A 19,356-nucleotide genomic window follows, 5' to 3' on the forward strand; every position below is an offset into this window, starting at 1 on the left:
ACAATATCACCTTTAAGTTGTTTTTTTTTAATTGGATGACTGAAAAGAATTACGTGTCGAAGGTTTTATAACGACATTAGTAAATATACCATAACTTAATAATAATAATAATAATAATAATAATAATAATAATAATAATAATAATAATAATAGGGTAAATTAGGGTCTGTTGGACAGTCGGGCATGTTGGACACTGTCTTTTAACGTGTTACCCCGCCACTTGTAGGCACCACATTCTGCTAGAAGTCAATGACGGAAGTAGCCCCACTCATGGCTAAGGTAAAGATACATTCACTGAAATATACTAGGACGTTCGAAAAGTAATGACGACGTAGTTAATGTTTCATACTAAATTTATTTAGATTACTTTTGATATTACATAATTCAAATATAGTCTCCTCCCATTTCAACAATACACTGCCAAATTCTTGGAAGACAGCGGACTCCATCCTCAGCAGCATTACTGGATAATTCTCTCACTGATCAATCTAAAGTCCTTCGGATGTCAACTCTCGATTGAAAGCGAATGCCTTTTTTCCACCCAACTTCTAGTAGTTCAGTATGGTAGGACTTCTGTCCCACAGGCTTCTTGTAATGCTTTAAAGAACTAAGTTACATGTTTTTCTCTTGCAACTTCATACTTTTAGGGCTGTATTGTTTACTACAACTCAAACACAGCTACTGTACTTACAAAATATGGGTACTTCGAGACTTTCAAAATTGCATATTTATGTAAGACTTATGTGCATTTATTCACACTGCAAATGGGTAAATACCCGGTTTTAGTGGTAACTAATCACACTCAATAATGACAATTAATAAAACACAATTAATAATAATAATTATAATAATAATAATAGTAATAACAGGGAATATCCTAAATTAAATGAAGAACAGTCACTTAAAATAACATTGTATCTTAACACTAAGTTCACCCTAAAACTCACAAGTGTGATATGTTCATACCTCCACAATCGCTGTTCTATTACGTGTAGAATAAGCTTTGAATGGCCACCGCTGGAAGCACTGATTTACACCATTGTTGCCTTTACTTATCGAATTTACTAGTATTAAACAATATTTAATATCCAAACAATGCAAATACAAGATCTCAGAGAAGTTTTGAAGCTACTTTTAATTTACTAGGTGTTTTTAAAACGCTTTATCAACAGCTTAGGTTATTTAGCGTCTGAATGAGATGAAGGTGATAATGCCGGTGAAATGAGTCCGGGGTCCAGCACCGAAAGTTACCCAGCATTTGCTCATATTGGGTTGAGGGAAAACCTCGGAAAAAACCTCAACCAGGTAACTTGTCCCAAACGGGAATCGAACCCGGGCCAACTGGTTTCGCGGCCAGACGTGCTAGCCGTTACTCCACAGGCGTGGACTGAAGATACTTATGACAATATCGTGAGATGTGCAACAAAATTATCCACATTAATTTAAAAAGCACATTTGACTTTCTTCCTACAACCGCTTTTTTTTACATTTTATATTAGTCTTAGTGACATAAAAGGAATTGAAGTCTTGAAAAATTTTGAACTCAATAGACAATTCAGGTGACACATAAAATTTTTTAGTCGCCATGGCTACCTGGCGCCCGGAACTTGTCCACCCCAAATTCTTACTATAAATTAAAGTTTGAAATTAACAAATTAGCACAAATTTAAAATAAAACAAATTTTAAGAGCGTGCTTTACGAATCCATGCACAGTACAATCAATGATGTAAACATGTTAAGTGTTTCGAATAAAACATTGTTCATTATTTCTGATAAAGTAAATTTCCTTCTTTCCCAATAATGTACTCGTTATCATAATCCTTCTATCGGAGCACTCATTTCCAACAGCCTAGCTTTGTTTTGTTTTTGTATGTTCACTCAACAGCAGACATGAACTAAGTAGCGTTGGTTGCTGCAAAGCTGTACATCATACATACCTATACCAGAGCGTTTGGAATCGAAAGTGTGGTAACTCGGCAAGGGTCTAATGTGAGTTTTAAATCCCCTAGTGTCGCCACGGCAACTGAGCGAAACTTAGGCGTGGCGATCATTCTAAGATTGCAGTTTTCCTCTTAATACTATGGACAGAGCAGGTAGAACTCGTTCTGCTGTGGAATTGGGATATTTCTTGTGGTGTTCGAGAGATTTTTATTGTGCCGTTTATGTGAGCGAGTAGTAATAAGCCTAATTGTTTTGTTTTTGATGTAAATCCAATTATACTGTGTAATCTGTAAGGAAGAGACGTTTCTTTTATCCATCCATAGACTAGACTATTTTTCAGAAGTGGTGTAGAGCAATTCCACGAACACAGAAAACTGTATGCTCGTTCTTATATCTGTGATATCAATTTGTCTGCGGTTTTGATTGTGATTTTTTAAATTATGATTTATTTAACGACGCTCGCAACAGCAGGGATTATATCAGCTTCGCCGGTGTGTCGGAATTTTGTCCCACAGGAGTTTTTTTTACATGCCAGTAAATCTACTGACATGAGCCTGTCGAATTTAAACACACTTAAATGCCATCGATCTCGGCCGGATCGAATCCGCAACCTCGAGCATAGAAAGCCAGCGCTATACCTACTGCGCTACGAAGGGCGACGTTTGATTGTATGAGCCGATAAATTTATTATTGCCAGGAGAGAGGTAGGACTTCCACGCAAGAACTGGCAACCAAACCGTATGCCATATTTTCCCAAACTTGCCTCAATATCTTAAGAAAAGAATAGAAGAGAAAATATCCAACGAAGAGGACATCAATCCTTTCTCATAACAATGTACCTTTAACAAATACCATCTGGCTATGACCAATTCCATAGACGCTAAATAAACCAGCAGTTGATACAGCAGCTTTAAATCTGCAGTGCCTGGGAAAAGTGACATAAGTCAGTTTTCATAAACCATTTTTGATGATTTATTGAAAACTTAGACCGGTTTATGTCGATTTGATTTTTTTCGTATGAATTATTGCAATGGGAGGAATAACTATGTATTTTTTTCCAAGCGAACAAATGTTCCGTAGGTTGTCAATAAATTATCAAAAAAGGTTTGTGGAAACTGACTTGTGTCACCTTTCCCGAGCACTACAGAAATATCCGAGTAAAAAATAATTGGATGTGACACGCGAAAATCAGAAGAACACCTTAGCTAATCATGCGCTTGTATGCATTTATGTGCCATTACTCCACACCTGAATGCCCATAATTATGTCTAGTTACATTGACCGTAATTCCTTCCAGAGAATGAACTCCAGACCAGCATTTCAGCTGTTTAGTGTGAGTTTTTCAAAATCGATACATCTTTTAGAGTCATAAACTATGATGGGTTCGAGGAAAGTGAAAATACAATAGAATTCAAAGGTGAATGGACGACCTTGCAGATACGCTGAACTCAAAGACTCCCTCGTCTGCCCTGTACAAAGGCTTCTAGCATTACACGATTTTAGAAAATATATGACACGTAATTGGCAATACAAAGAACACGTCTTGCCTAAGAAAGAACCCTTGAATTATTTAGAGTGACAATTCAGAGCACTAGCGAAATATATTAATTCTTGTGGGGTAGCAGATTTAAATATATTCTGACAAAAAATTAACTAGGATCGTCTAGAGCGACATTTTGGAATTAGAAAATGATTATCATGTGATGATTACCATAGACTTTCTACATCTGAAAATTTTTCAATCCATGTGCCGGTTAAAAAATGTGCTGTATTAAAGTGCTAATTGTGAATCCAAGCACCTAGCTTCTACTACGTTAAATATGCATGTTTAATTTTTAATTATTTTATTTTTAATAATAGCACTTTAGTCTTAATTAACGTAAAAGTTAGTTCGGCAAACATAAGTACAGTATAATTCTGCCTTTCATTTAAGCTAGAAATTAATCTGGTTTACAATTTTATTACATTTGTTTATTACGTTTCCACATCATAAAAGATTTCTAATCGGGCATATGAGAAAGTAATAGATCTCATGGAAAAGTCGTTAATTTAATATTCTCCAATATGTAGCATACAACTACTTAATACAGTGCTACCAAATAGTTTTAATTTTACAAAACACAAAATATCCTAGGTATTTCAAAAGATCAAAACTAACATTAGCATAGATATAATATCGAAGCTTAATTTATGAGCCTATGTTGCACGTAATATTTTTTGTTCCCCTGAATTACGTATAAACCAGATACAACTGCAACTAATGACTAAATAGTAGATAGAACTATTGGTGAAAATAAATTGTCTCCTTTATTATGTTACATTCTTTCTTGTATATTAAAACTATAATTTAATGTCAATGCGTGCAGTATAATGCCATAAAAAATGTTACGTTTTGTGATGCTGTACTGTTTCTTGCGAATTTCTGGCTGAAGCCGGCACAATGTTCCATTTTTTGCTTAATTATTATATTTATTATTCAGGGTTGTGTTATAGAACTCACAATTTGTTAATGTAGTAATACTACATTTTTTTTAAAGTAAAATATTGTAAATAAGTACTCTACAATACATCCTTATCTAACAGGTTATTTTTAAAAACCTTTTGCGCTCACTTGAATAGCGATCCTGAAACTGGGCACGTAAAACATGGCTAGCGCCACACGGCGACGAACCACTGAACTAGAGGAAGTAACGTCACTTTCTCTTCTACCTGCTCTGCCTATACTATAGTTTGGAGGGTTTAGGTAACCAAACACAGGACTCTACAAATGAGGCAGAGGTCGAAGACACTGGTGTTGAGTTTGTCTTGATTTATACAGGTTACAATGTATTATAATCAGAAATCTAATAATCCTGGTATAAATACTTGTTAATCACGCCTACGTATCTTGTTCGTAAGCATATTTCGTGGGCGGAAAAGTGATTTATTGTTACCCTTAACTTGTTGTTATTTGAACACCCACCTGTACAAACATCGCTCAGTACGTATATATATCCCGGTCTTGCCTTTGGGTATCATTCCAGCAACAACATGGCCAAGATCGTGGTAAGTCCTCTCTTGTTTCTGAGAGTTTAATCTCATTTTAAAATAGCAAATTTCAGAGCAAATATGTAGATAGGCTACATATACTTGGGAAATCAATTAATTTGTTTTGATTTAACATATATTTAGTTAACAATCTAACTACCCATCTAGGAGAGATTTCAGAGAGTAAATTATGCGTTGGGATTAATATTTTAGGTTGCTTACAAGCTGCAGAATGTACCAGAAACGCCCATGCAGCAGAATATTGAAATAGCCTATGTCTTTCTCTTATTTCCTCTCTAAATCTATGCTCGAAACCTGTTCATTTAAGTACGCCTCGTGTTCTTCAGATGCCCGTCATTCACGCCACCTTTTGAATGATCTACCCTTAGATATTCTACTTGTGGTTTCTGTTCTTAGATCGCTTTCACTACTCTGTTATTCCACTTCCATCCACATGTTCATTCCATCACTTACTTTTATACCTCACAAACTCAGTCATCCTCCCTACGGACTTAACTCTGTCAGGATAAGTAAATGATTGTTATTATTGTTGTTATTATTACTATTATTACTACTATAATTTTTATTATTATCATCCCTATTACTATTATTATGATGTGTGGCTTGTATGTTACTTTTCTCTTGAACGTCTGCATTCCTGACTCTGTATTTAAATGTTTTATTAGACTAGTCCTTACCTTCTTTTTATTGCTTTCGTCTCTGCGGTTCTCATTAATTCAATTGTTTTAGACGTTTGGTGTTTATGTGGAACAATGTCTTTCTACTTAAAAATTATAGAAGGTAATGTGAGAACTGATGGTCACATAAAAATGTAACTCCATCTCCTTGTAATACTCTGGTATTCCCGTTTTCTTCTAGTATTCAATTTTTTAATGGGTTATTTTACGACGCTTTATCAACATATTCGGTTATTTAACGTCTGACTGAGATGAAGGTGATAATGGCGGTGAAATGAATCCGGGGTCCAGCACCCAAAGTTACTCAGCATTTGGTCATATTGGGTTGAGGGAAAACTCCGGAAAAATCCTCAACCATCTAACTTGTGCCGCCAGAGAATCGAACCCGGGCCACCTGGTTTCGCGGCCAAACGCCCTGACTGTTACTCCAGAGGTGTGGACTAAATTTCTTCTCTTTCTATTCCTCTTATTCTTTTTGTTATCCTCGTATTACTCTTGTTCTTCTCCTATTCCACTTCTTTTCCTGATATTCCACTCCTTTTCCTTGTATTCCACTTGGTTACCTTGCTTTACACTTTTTCTCATGTATTCCCTTGTTCTTTGTATCCCATTTCCAAACCAAAATTTTCTGGACACGAAATGCTAAATGAAAGTCATTCATAAAGATCCCCTCTATCATCCCTTAAGTCTGTAAAAAAAAGGTCACATAATCAGCTTGTAGTTATACATAACTAGAGATTCGCTAATGTTCATAGGTATTCGTCTTCCTGGTGCTTTGCGTGTATACCACCATCGCCCACTACGGCCTGTTTGGAGGTTTCGGAGGACGTGGAGGGTTTTGGGGACAGGATGGAATCCACCACGGCTACCACTATCCCCAACCGCAACCTAACTTTTATCACCCGCACCTACCATTGCCTTGCCCACACCATTACCCAACGACGACAACAACAGCAGCACCAACAACGGCAACGACGACAACTGCAGCACCAACGACGACAACCGCAGCACCAACTACGACGACAACCGCAGCACCAACAACAACAACGGCCGCACCAACAACTACAACGGCAGCACCAACAACTACAACATCGCCGTAAAGACGTGGAATGAAGAGACGGGAAGTGGTACACTTCGGAAAAATGTTTATGACGAAATTATTAACAATGTTTCTTTCAGAACCTTTCTCCGTTTCACTGATGCATCATATTACATACGTTACTTTGTACTATTACAATCTGTGACAAACTTCTTACGAAGAAAACTATGGTCTCTGAGTGTACAAAGCTCTAAATTTCCTTGCAATAAATCTTCTTCTTAAAATAATTAAAATGATTTCATTACTCTACATTTAGGATTGGGGCCTAACGAGTAAAATGGGTTTTAAACATGACGAGAAAATCACATAATTAACATAATAAATGAGGAGTCCACTGCAAGGATGATGGATGTCAATTGGAATGCGTTTTGCAGGAGAAGCAATTGAAAATTTGAAATGCTTAGCGGTCAAAGCTTAAGTGTGATTTTCCGATCATTACTATACAATGACTATCAGTGTTAATGCCATATAACTCTGTATGTACATTCTATATTTCTTCAGCTATGCATTGACAGTCTTGGTCCATTTTCGACTAGAATGTGACATCTATCATTCTTGCAGTGTAAGATGGGTTATAAACGTCCATGGGGGTTACAAAGTTTGAATCCCCTTGATCTAACTTAAAAATAAAATATATTTATTTTGAGTATTGTTTATCCCTAATCATTTCGCTTGCCCTCATTTTTCACTCTCAGAGTAACAAAATCTACATCGACATAAGGCACAATTGTCCTCCCATCGCCTCTATGAATATAAACCCTCTACTTGGTGCTGTTGCACGATAGAATTATAACAATGCTTTCTTTATTACAAGGAGACCTACCGCCTAGTACCGAACTTATAATAATATGAAGCCGACACAATATCACCTTTAAGTTGTTTTTTTTTAATTGGATGACTGAAAAGAATTACGTGTCGAAGGTTTTATAACGACATTAGTAAATATACCATAACTTAATAATAATAATAATAATAATAATAATAATAATAATAATAATAATAATAATAATAGGGTAAATTAGGGTCTGTTGGACAGTCGGGCATGTTGGACACTGTCTTTTAACGTGTTACCCCGCCACTTGTAGGCACCACATTCTGCTAGAAGTCAATGACGGAAGTAGCCCCACTCATGGCTAAGGTAAAGATACATTCACTGAAATATACTAGGACGTTCGAAAAGTAATGACGACGTAGTTAATGTTTCATACTAAATTTATTTAGATTACTTTTGATATTACATAATTCAAATATAGTCTCCTCCCATTTCAACAATACACTGCCAAATTCTTGGAAGACAGCGGACTCCATCCTCAGCAGCATTACTGGATAATTCTCTCACTGATCAATCTAAAGTCCTTCGGATGTCAACTCTCGATTGAAAGCGAATGCCTTTTTTCCACCCAACTTCTAGTAGTTCAGTATGGTAGGACTTCTGTCCCACAGGCTTCTTGTAATGCTTTAAAGAACTAAGTTACATGTTTTTCTCTTGCAACTTCATACTTTTAGGGCTGTATTGTTTACTACAACTCAAACACAGCTACTGTACTTACAAAATATGGGTACTTCGAGACTTTCAAAATTGCATATTTATGTAAGACTTATGTGCATTTATTCACACTGCAAATGGGTAAATACCCGGTTTTAGTGGTAACTAATCACACTCAATAATGACAATTAATAAAACACAATTAATAATAATAATTATAATAATAATAATAGTAATAACAGGGAATATCCTAAATTAAATGAAGAACAGTCACTTAAAATAACATTGTATCTTAACACTAAGTTCACCCTAAAACTCACAAGTGTGATATGTTCATACCTCCACAATCGCTGTTCTATTACGTGTAGAATAAGCTTTGAATGGCCACCGCTGGAAGCACTGATTTACACCATTGTAGCCTTTACTTATCGAATTTACTAGCATTAAACAATATTTAATATCCAAACAATGCAAATACAAGATCTCAGAGAAGTTTTGAAGCTACTTTTAATTTACTAGGTGTTTTTAAAACGCTTTATCAACAGCTTAGGTTATTTAGCGTCTGAATGAGATGAAGGTGATAATGCCGGTGAAATGAGTCCGGGGTCCAGCACCGAAAGTTACCCAGCATTTGCTCATATTGGGTTGAGGGAAAACCTCGGAAAAAACCTCAACCAGGTAACTTGTCCCAAACGGGAATCGAACCCGGGCCAACTGGTTTCGCGGCCAGACGTGCTAGCCGTTACTCCACAGGCGTGGACTGAAGATACGTATGACAATATCGTGAGATGTGCAACAAAATTATCCACATTAATTTAAAAAGCACATTTGACTTTCTTCCTACAACCGCTTTTTTTTACATTTTATATTAGTCTTAGTGACATAAAAGGAATTGAAGTCTTGAAAAATTTTGAACTCAATAGACAATTCAGGTGACACATAAAATTTTTTAGTCGCCATGGCTACCTGGCGCCCGGAACTTGTCCACCCCAAATTCTTACTATAAATTAAAGTTTGAAATTAACAAATTAGCACAAATTTAAAATAAAACAAATTTTAAGAGCGTGCTTTACGAATCCATGCACAGTACAATCAATGATGTAAACATGTTAAGTGTTTCGAATAAAACATTGTTCATTATTTCTGATAAAGTAAATTTCCTTCTTTCCCAATAATGTACTCGTTATCATAATCCTTCTATCGGAGCACTCATTTCCAACAGCCTAGCTTTGTTTTGTTTTTGTATGTTCACTCAACAGCAGACATGAACTAAGTAGCGTTGGTTGCTGCAAAGCTGTACATCATACATACCTATACCAGAGCGTTTGGAATCGAAAGTGTGGTAACTCGGCAAGGGTCTAATGTGAGTTTTAAATCCCCTAGTGTCGCCACGGCAACTGAGCGAAACTTTGGCGTGGCGATCATTCTAAGATTGCAGTTTTCCTCTTAATACTATGGACAGAGCAGGTAGAACTCGTTCTGCTGTGGAATTGGGATATTTCTTGTGGTGTTCGAGAGATTTTTATTGTGCCGTTTATGTGAGCGAGTAGTAATAAGCCTAATTGTTTTGTTTTTGATGTAAATCCAATTATACTGTGTAATCTGTAAGGAAGAGACGTTTCTTTTATCCATCCATAGACTAGACTATTTTTCAGAAGTGGTGTAGAGCAATTCCACGAACACAGAAAACTGTATGCTCGTTCTTATATCTGTGATATCAATTTGTCTGCGGTTTTGATTGTGATTTTTTAAATTATGATTTATTTAACGACGCTCGCAACAGCAGGGATTATATCAGCTTCGCCGGTGTGTCGGAATTTTGTCCCACAGGAGTTTTTTTTACATGCCAGTAAATCTACTGACATGAGCCTGTCGAATTTAAACACACTTAAATGCCATCGATCTCGGCCGGATCGAATCCGCAACCTCGAGCATAGAAAGCCAGCGCTATACCTACTGCGCTACGAAGGGCGACGTTTGATTGTATGAGCCGATAAATTTATTATTGCCAGGAGAGAGGTAGGACTTCCACGCAAGAACTGGCAACCAAACCGTATGCCATATTTTCCCAAACTTGCCTCAATATCTTAAGAAAAGAATAGAAGAGAAAATATCCAACGAAGAGGACATCAATCCTTTCTCATAACAATGTACCTTTAACAAATACCATCTGGCTATGACCAATTCCATAGACGCTAAATAAACCAGCAGTTGATACAGCAGCTTTAAATCTGCAGTGCCTGGGAAAAGTGACATAAGTCAGTTTTCATAAACCATTTTTGATGATTTATTGAAAACTTAGACCGGTTTATGTCGATTTGATTTTTTTCGTATGAATTATTGCAATGGGAGGAATAACTATGTATTTTTTTCCAAGCGAACAAATGTTCCGTAGGTTGTCAATAAATTATCAAAAAAGGTTTGTGGAAACTGACTTGTGTCACCTTTCCCGAGCACTACAGAAATATCCGAGTAAAAAATAATTGGATGTGACACGCGAAAATCAGAAGAACACCTTAGCTAATCATGCGCTTGTATGCATTTATGTGCCATTACTCCACACCTGAATGCCCATAATTATGTCTAGTTACATTGACCGTAATTCCTTCCAGAGAATGAACTCCAGACCAGCATTTCAGCTGTTTAGTGTGAGTTTTTCAAAATCGATACATCTTTTAGAGTCATAAACTATGATGGGTTCGAGGAAAGTGAAAATACAATAGAATTCAAAGGTGAATGGACGACCTTGCAGATACGCTGAACTCAAAGACTCCCTCGTCTGCCCTGTACAAAGGCTTCTAGCATTACACGATTTTAGAAAATATATGACACGTAATTGGCAATACAAAGAACACGTCTTGCCTAAGAAAGAACCCTTGAATTATTTAGAGTGACAATTCAGAGCACTAGCGAAATATATTAATTCTTGTGGGGTAGCAGATTTAAATATATTCTGACAAAAAATTAACTAGGATCGTCTAGAGCGACATTTTGGAATTAGAAAATGATTATCATGTGATGATTACCATAGACTTTCTACATCTGAAAATTTTTCAATCCATGTGCCGGTTAAAAAATGTGCTGTATTAAAGTGCTAATTGTGAATCCAAGCACCTAGCTTCTACTACGTTAAATATGCATGTTTAATTTTTAATTATTTTATTTTTAATAATAGCACTTTAGTCTTAATTAACGTAAAAGTTAGTTCGGCAAACATAAGTACAGTATAATTCTGCCTTTCATTTAAGCTAGAAATTAATCTGGTTTACAATTTTATTACATTTGTTTATTACGTTTCCACATCATAAAAGATTTCTAATCGGGCATATGAGAAAGTAATAGATCTCATGGAAAAGTCGTTAATTTAATATTCTCCAATATGTAGCATACAACTACTTAATACAGTGCTACCAAATAGTTTTAATTTTACAAAACACAAAATATCCTAGGTATTTCAAAAGATCAAAACTAACATTAGCATAGATATAATATCGAAGCTTAATTTATGAGCCTATGTTGCACGTAATATTTTTTGTTCCCCTGAATTACGTATAAACCAGATACAACTGCAACTAATGACTAAATAGTAGATAGAACTATTGGTGAAAATAAATTGTCTCCTTTATTATGTTACATTCTTTCTTGTATATTAAAACTATAATTTAATGTCAATGCGTGCAGTATAATGCCATAAAAAATGTTACGTTTTGTGATGCTGTACTGTTTCTTGCGTATTTCTGGCTGAAGCCGGCACAATGTTCCATTTTTTGCTTAATTATTATATTTATTATTCAGGGTTGTGTTATAGAACTCACAATTTGTTAATGTAGTAATACTACATTTTTTTTAAAGTAAAATATTGTAAATAAGTACTCTACAATACATCCTTATCTAACAGGTTATTTTTAAAAACCTTTTGCGTTCACTTGAATAGCGATCCTGAAACTGGGCACGTAAAACATGGCTAGCGCCACACGGCGACGAACCACTGAACTAGAGGAAGTAACGTCACTTTCTCTTCTACCTGCTCTGCCTATACTATAGTTTGGAGGGTTTAGGTAACCAAACACAGGACTCTACAAATGAGGCAGAGGTCGAAGACACTGGTGTTGAGTTTGTCTTGATTTATACAGGTTACAATGTATTATAATCAGAAATCTAATAATCCTGGTATAAATACTTGTTAATCACGCCTACGTATCTTGTTCGTAAGCATATTTCGTGGGCGGAAAAGTGATTTATTGTTACCCTTAACTTGTTGTTATTTGAACACCCACCTGTACAAACATCGCTCAGTACGTATATATATCCCGGTCTTGCCTTTGGGTATCATTCCAGCAACAACATGGCCAAGATCGTGGTAAGTCCTCTCTTGTTTCTGAGAGTTTAATCTCATTTTAAAATAGCAAATTTCAGAGCAAATATGTAGATAGGCTACATATACTTGGGAAATCAATTAATTTGTTTTGATTTAACATATATTTAGTTAACAATCTAACTACCCATCTAGGAGAGATTTCAGAGAGTAAATTATGCGTTGGGATTAATATTTTAGGTTTCTCACAAGCTACAGAATGTACCAGAAACGCCCATGCAGCAGAATATTGAAATAGCCTATGACTTTCTCTTATTTCCCCTCTAAATCTATGCTCGAAACCTGTTCATTTAAGTACGCCTCGTGTTCTTCAGATGCCCGTCATTCACGCCATCTTTTGAGTGATCTACCCTTAGATATTCTACTTGTGGGTTTCTGTTCTTAGATCGCTTTCACTACTCTGTTATCCCATTTCCATCCACATGTTCATTCCATCACTTACTTTTATACCTCACAAACTCAGTCATCCTCCCTACGGACTTAACTCTGTCAGGATAAGTAAATGATTGTTATTATTGTTATTATTATTACTAATATTACTACTATAATTTTTATTATTATCATCCCTAATACTATTATTAGGATGTGTGTCTTGTATGTTACTGTTCTCTTGAACGTCTGCATTGCTGACTCTGTGTTTAAATGTTTTATTAGACTAGTCCTTACCTTCTTTTTATTGCTTTCGTATCTGCGGTTGTCATTAATTCAATTGTTTTATACGTTTAGTGTTTATGTGTAACAAAGTCTTTCTATTTAAAAGTCATAGAAGCTAATGTGAGAACAGATGGTGACATAAAAATGTAACTCCATCTCCTTGTAATACTCTGGTATTCCCGTTTTCTCCTAGTATTCAATTTTTTAATGGTTTATTTTACGAGGCTTTATCAACATATTCGGTTATTTAACGTCTGACTGAGATGAAGGTGATAATGGCGGTGAAATGAATACAGGGTGCTGCACCCAAAGTTACCCAGCATTTGGTCATATTGGGTTGAGGGAAAACTCCGGAAAAAACCTCAACCATGTAACTTTTCCCGCCAGAGAATGGAACCCGGGTCACCTGGTTTCGTGGCCAAACGCCCTGACTGTTACTCCAGAGGTGTGGACTAAATTTCTTCTCTTTCTATTCCTCTTATTCTTTTTGTTATCCTCGTATTACTCTTGTTCTTCTCCTATTCCACTTCTTTTCCTGATATTCCACTTCTTTTCCTTGTATTCCACTTGGTTACCTTGCTTTACTCTTTTTCTCGTGTATTCCCTTGTTCTCTGTATCCCATTTCCAAACAAAAATTTTCTGGACACGAAATGCTAAATGAAAGTCATTCATAAAGATCCCCTCTGTCATCCCTTAAGTCTGTAAAAAAAAGGTCACATAATCAGCTTGTAGTTATACATAACTAGAGATTCGCTAATGTTCATAGGTATTCGTCTTCCTGGTGCTTTGCGTGTATACCACCATCGCCCACTACGGCCTGTTTGGAGGTTTCGGAGGACGTGGAGGGTTTTGGGGACAGGATGGAATCCACCACGGCTACCACTATCCCCAACCGCAACCTAACTTTTATCACCCGCACCTACCATTGCCTTGCCCACACCATTACCCAACGACGACAACAACAGCAGCACCAACAACGGCAACGACGACAACTGCAGCACCAACGACGACAACCGCAGCACCAACTACGACGACAACCGCAGCACCAACAACAACAACGGCCGCACCAACAACTACAACGGCAGCACCAACAACTACAACATCGCCGTAAAGACGTGGAATGAAGAGACGGGAAGTGGTACACTTCGGAAAAATGTTTATGACGAAATTATTAACAATGTTTCTTTCAGAACCTTTCTCCGTTTCACTGATGCATCATATTACATACGTTACTTTGTACTATTACAATCTGTGACAAACTTCTTACGAAGAAAACTATGGTCTCTGAGTGTACAAAGCTCTAAATTTCCTTGCAATAAATCTTCTTCTTAAAATAATTAAAATGATTTCATTACTCTACATTTAGGATTGGGGCCTAACGAGTAAAATGGGTTTTAAACATGACGAGAAAATCACATAATTAACATAATAAATGAGGAGTCCACTGCAAGGATGATGGATGTCAATTGGAATGCGTTTTGCAGGAGAAGCAATTGAAAATTTGAAATGCTTAGCGGTCAAAGCTTAAGTGTGATTTTCCGATCATTACTATACAATGACTATCAGTGTTAATGCCATATAACTCTGTATGTACATTCTATATTTCTTCAGCTATGCATTGACAGTCTTGGTCCATTTCGACTAGAATGTGACATCTATCATTCTTGCAGTGGACTCTTCAGATGTAAGATGGGTTATAAACATCCATGGGGGTTACAAAGTTTGAATCCCCTTGATCTAACTTAAAAATAAAATATATTTATTTTGAGTATTGTTTATCCCTAATCATTTCGCTTGCCCTCATTTTTCACTCTCAGAGTAACAAAATCTACATCGACATAAGGCACAATTGTCCTCCTATCGCCTCTATGAATATAAACCCTCTACTTGGTGCTGTTGCACGATAGAATTATAACAATGCTTTCTTTATTACAAGGAGACCTACCGCCTAGTACTGAACTTATAATAATATGAAGCCGACACAATATCACCTTTAAGTTGTTTTTTTTTAATTGGATGACTGAAAAGAATTACGTGTCGAAGGTTTTATAACGACATTAGTAAATATACCATAACTTAATAATAATAATAATAATAATAATAATAATAATAATAATAATAATAATAATAATAAGAGGGTAAATTAGGGTCTGTTGGACAGTCGGGCATGTTGCACACTGTCTTTTAACGTGTTACCCCGCCACTTGTAGGCACCACATTCTGCTAGAAGTCAATGACGGAAGTAGCCCCACTCATGGCTAAGGTAAAGATACATTCACTGAAATATACTAGGACGTTCGAAAAGTAATGACGACGTAGTTAATGTTTCATACTAAATTTATTTAGTTTACTTTTGATATTACATAATTCAAATATAGTCTCCTCCCATTTCAACAATACACTGCCAAATTCTTGGAAGACAGCGGACTCCATCCTCAGCAGCATTACTGGATAATTCTCTCACTGATCAATCTAAAGTCCTTCGGATGTCAACTCTCGATTGAAAGCGAATGCCTTTTTTCCACCCAACTTCTAGTAGTTCAGTATGGTAGGACTTCTGTCCCACAGGCTTCTTGTAATGCTTTAAAGAACTAAGTTACATGTTTTTCTCTTGCAACTTCATACTTTTAGGGCTGTATTGTTTACTACAACTCAAACACAGCTACTGTACTTACAAAATATGGGTACTTCGAGACTTTCAAAATTGCATATTTATGTAAGACTTATGTGCATTTATTCACACTGCAAATGGGTAAATACCCGGTTTTAGTGGTAAATAATCACACTCAATAATGACAATTAATAAAACACAATTAATAATAATAATAATAATAATAATAATAATAATAATAATAATAGTAATAACAGGGAATATCCTAAATTAAATGAAGAACAGTCACTTAAAATAACATTGTATCTTAACACTAAGTTCACCCTAAAACTCACAAGTGTGATATGTTCATACCTCCACAATCGCTGTTCTATTACGTGTAGAATAAGCTTTGAATGGCCACCCCTGGAAGCACTGATTTACACCATTGTTGCCTTTACTTATCGAATTTACTAGTATTAAACAATATTTAATATCCAAACAATGCAAATACAAGATCTCAGAGAAGTTTTGAAGCTACGTTTAATTTACTAGGTGTTTTTAAAACGCTTTATCAACAGCTTAGGTTATTTAGCGTCTGAATGAGATGAAGGTGATAATGCCGGTGAAATGAGTCCGGGGTCCAGCACCGAAAGTTACCCAGCATTTGCTCATATTGGGTTGAGGGAAAACCTCGGAAAAAACCTCAACCAGGTAACTTGTCCCAAACGGGAATCGAACCCGGGCCAACTGGTTTCGCGGCCAGACGTGCTAGCCGTTGCTCCACAGGCGTGGACTGAAGATACGTATGACAATATCGTGAGATGTGCAACAAAATTATCCACATTAATTTAAAAAGCACATTTGACTTTCTTCCTACAACCGCTTTTTTTTACATTTTATATTAGTCTTAGTGACATAAAAGGAATTGAAGTCTTGAAAAATTTTGAACTCAATAGACAATTCAGGTGACACATAAAATTTTTTAGTCGCCATGGCTACCTGGCGCCCGGAACTTGTCCACCCCAAATTCTTACTATAAATTAAAGTTTGAAATTAACAAATTAGCACAAATTTAAAATAAAACAAATTTTAAGAGCGTGCTTTACGAATCCATGCACAGTACAATCAATGATGTAAACATGTTAAGTGTTTCGAATAAAACATTGTTCATTATTTCTGATAAAGTAAATTTCCTTCTTTCCCAATAATGTACTCGTTATCATAATCCTTCTATCGGAGCACTCATTTCCAACAGCCTAGCTTTGTTTTGTTTTTGTATGTTCACTCAACAGCAGACATGAACTAAGTAGCGTTGGTTGCTGCAAAGCTGTACATCATACATACCTATACCAGAGCGTTTGGAATCGAAAGTGTGGTAACTCGGCAAGGGTCTAATGTGAGTTTTAAATCCCCTAGTGTCGCCACGGCAACTGAGCGAAACTTTGGCGTGGCGATCATTCTAAGATTGCAGTTTTCCTCTTAATACTATGGACAGAGCAGGTAGAACTCGTTCTGCTGTGGAATTGGGATATTTCTTGTGGTGTTCGAGAGATTTTTATTGTGCCGTTTATGTGAGCGAGTAGTAATAAGCCTAATTGTTTTGTTTTTGATGTAAATCCAATTATACTGTGTAATCTGTAAGGAAGAGACGTTTCTTTTATCCATCCATAGACTAGACTATTTTTCAGAAGTGGTGTAGAGCAATTCCACGAACACAGAAAACTGTATGCTCGTTCTTATATCTGTGATATCAATTTGTCTGCGGTTTTGATTGTGATTTTTTAAATTATGATTTATTTAACGACGCTCGCAACAGCAGGGGTTATATCAGCTTCGCCGGTTGTCGGAATTTTGTCCCACAGGAGTTTTTTTTACATTCCAGTAAATCTACTGACATGAGCCTGTCGAATTTAAACACACTTAAATGTCATCGATCTCGGCGGGATCGAATCCGCAACCTCGAGCATAGAAAGCCAGCGCTATACCTACTGCGCTATGAAGGGCAACGTTTGATTGTATGAGCCGATAAATTTATTATTGCCAGGAGAGAGGTAGGACTTCCACGCAAGAACTGGCAACCAAACCGTATGCCATATTTTCCCAAACTTGCCTCAATATCTTAAGAAAAGAATAGAAGAGAAAATATCCAACGAAGAGGACATCAATCCTTTCTCATAACAATGTACCTTTAACAAATACCATCTGGCTATGACCAATTCCATAGACGCTAAATAAACCAGCAGTTGATACAGCAGCTTTAAATCTGCAGTGCCTGGGAAAAGTGACATAAGTCAGTTTTCATAAACCATTTTTGATGATTTATTGAAAACTTAGACCGGTTTATGTCGATTTGATTTTTTTCGTATGAATTATTGCAATGGGAGGAATAACTATGTATTTTTTTCCAAGCGAACAAATGTTCCGTAGGTTGTCAATAAATTATCAAAAAAGGTTTGTGGAAACTGACTTGTGTCACCTTTCCCGAGCACTACAGAAATATCCGAGTAAAAAATAATTGGATGTGACACGCGAAAATCAGAAGAACACCTTAGCTAATCATGCGCTTGTATGCATTTATGTGCCATTACTCCACACCTGAATGCCCATAATTATGTCTAGTTACATTGACCGTAATTCCTTCCAGAGAATGAACTCCAGACCAGCATTTCAGCTGTTTAGTGTGAGTTTTTCAAAATCGATACATCTTTTAGAGTCATAAACTATGATGGGTTCGAGGAAAGTGAAAATACAACAGAATTCAAAGGTGAATGGACGACCTTGCAGATACGCTGAACTCAAAGACTCCCTCGTCTGCCCTGTACAAAGGCTTCTAGCATTACACGATTTTAGAAAATATATGACACGTAATTGGCAATACAAAGAACACGTCTTGCCTAAGAAAGAACCCTTGAATTATTTAGAGTGACAATTCAGAGCACTAGCGAAATATATTAATTCTTGTGGGGTAGCAGATTTAAATATATTCTGACAAAAAATTAACTAGGATCGTCTAGAGCGACATTTTGGAATTAGAAAATGATTATCATGTGATGATTACCATAGACTTTCTACATCTGAAAATTTTTCAATCCATGTGCCGGTTAAAAAATGTGCTGTATTAAAGTGCTAATTGTGAATCCAAGCACCTAGCTTCTACTACGTTAAATATGCATGTTTAATTTTTAATTATTTTATTTTTAATAATAGCACTTTAGTCTTAATTAACGTAAAAGTTAGTTCGGCAAACATAAGTACAGTATAATTCTGCCTTTCATTTAAGCTAGAAATTAATCTGGTTTACAATTTTATTACATTTGCTTATTACGTTTCCACATCATAAAAGATTTCTAATCGGGCATATGAGAAAGTAATAGATCTCATGGAAAAGTCGTTAATTTAATATTCTCCAATATGTAGCATACAACTACTTAATACAGTGCTACCAAATAGTTTTAATTTTACAAAACACAAAATATCCTAG

At 36.1% G+C, this 19,356-nt stretch overlaps 3 protein-coding genes across 4 annotated transcripts in view; 2 read left to right on the top strand and 1 right to left on the bottom strand.

The window, feature by feature from the left end:
- LOC138694978 (LIM domain only protein 3-like) overlaps positions 1–19,356 on the bottom strand; it is a 913,591-nt gene that overhangs the window by 241,745 nt on the left and 652,490 nt on the right. The gene's annotated exons all lie outside the window — the stretch shown is intronic.
- Positions 4,963–7,005, top strand: LOC138695336 (adipocyte plasma membrane-associated protein Hemomucin-like). Its single transcript, XM_069819758.1, has 2 exons — positions 4,963–4,987; positions 6,423–7,005. Exons 1-2 carry the CDS (start codon positions 4,973–4,975, stop codon positions 6,765–6,767), a joined length of 360 nt encoding a protein of 119 aa, XP_069675859.1. The 5' UTR covers positions 4,963–4,972; the 3' UTR covers positions 6,768–7,005.
- LOC138695337 (adipocyte plasma membrane-associated protein Hemomucin-like) lies at positions 12,588–14,631 on the top strand. Its single transcript, XM_069819759.1, has 2 exons — positions 12,588–12,612; positions 14,049–14,631. Exons 1-2 carry the CDS (start codon positions 12,598–12,600, stop codon positions 14,391–14,393), a joined length of 360 nt encoding a protein of 119 aa, XP_069675860.1. The 5' UTR covers positions 12,588–12,597; the 3' UTR covers positions 14,394–14,631.

Source organism: Periplaneta americana, chromosome 2 (assembly GCF_040183065.1).
Source record: "Periplaneta americana isolate PAMFEO1 chromosome 2, P.americana_PAMFEO1_priV1, whole genome shotgun sequence".
Classification (NCBI taxonomy): domain Eukaryota; kingdom Metazoa; phylum Arthropoda; class Insecta; order Blattodea; family Blattidae; genus Periplaneta; species Periplaneta americana.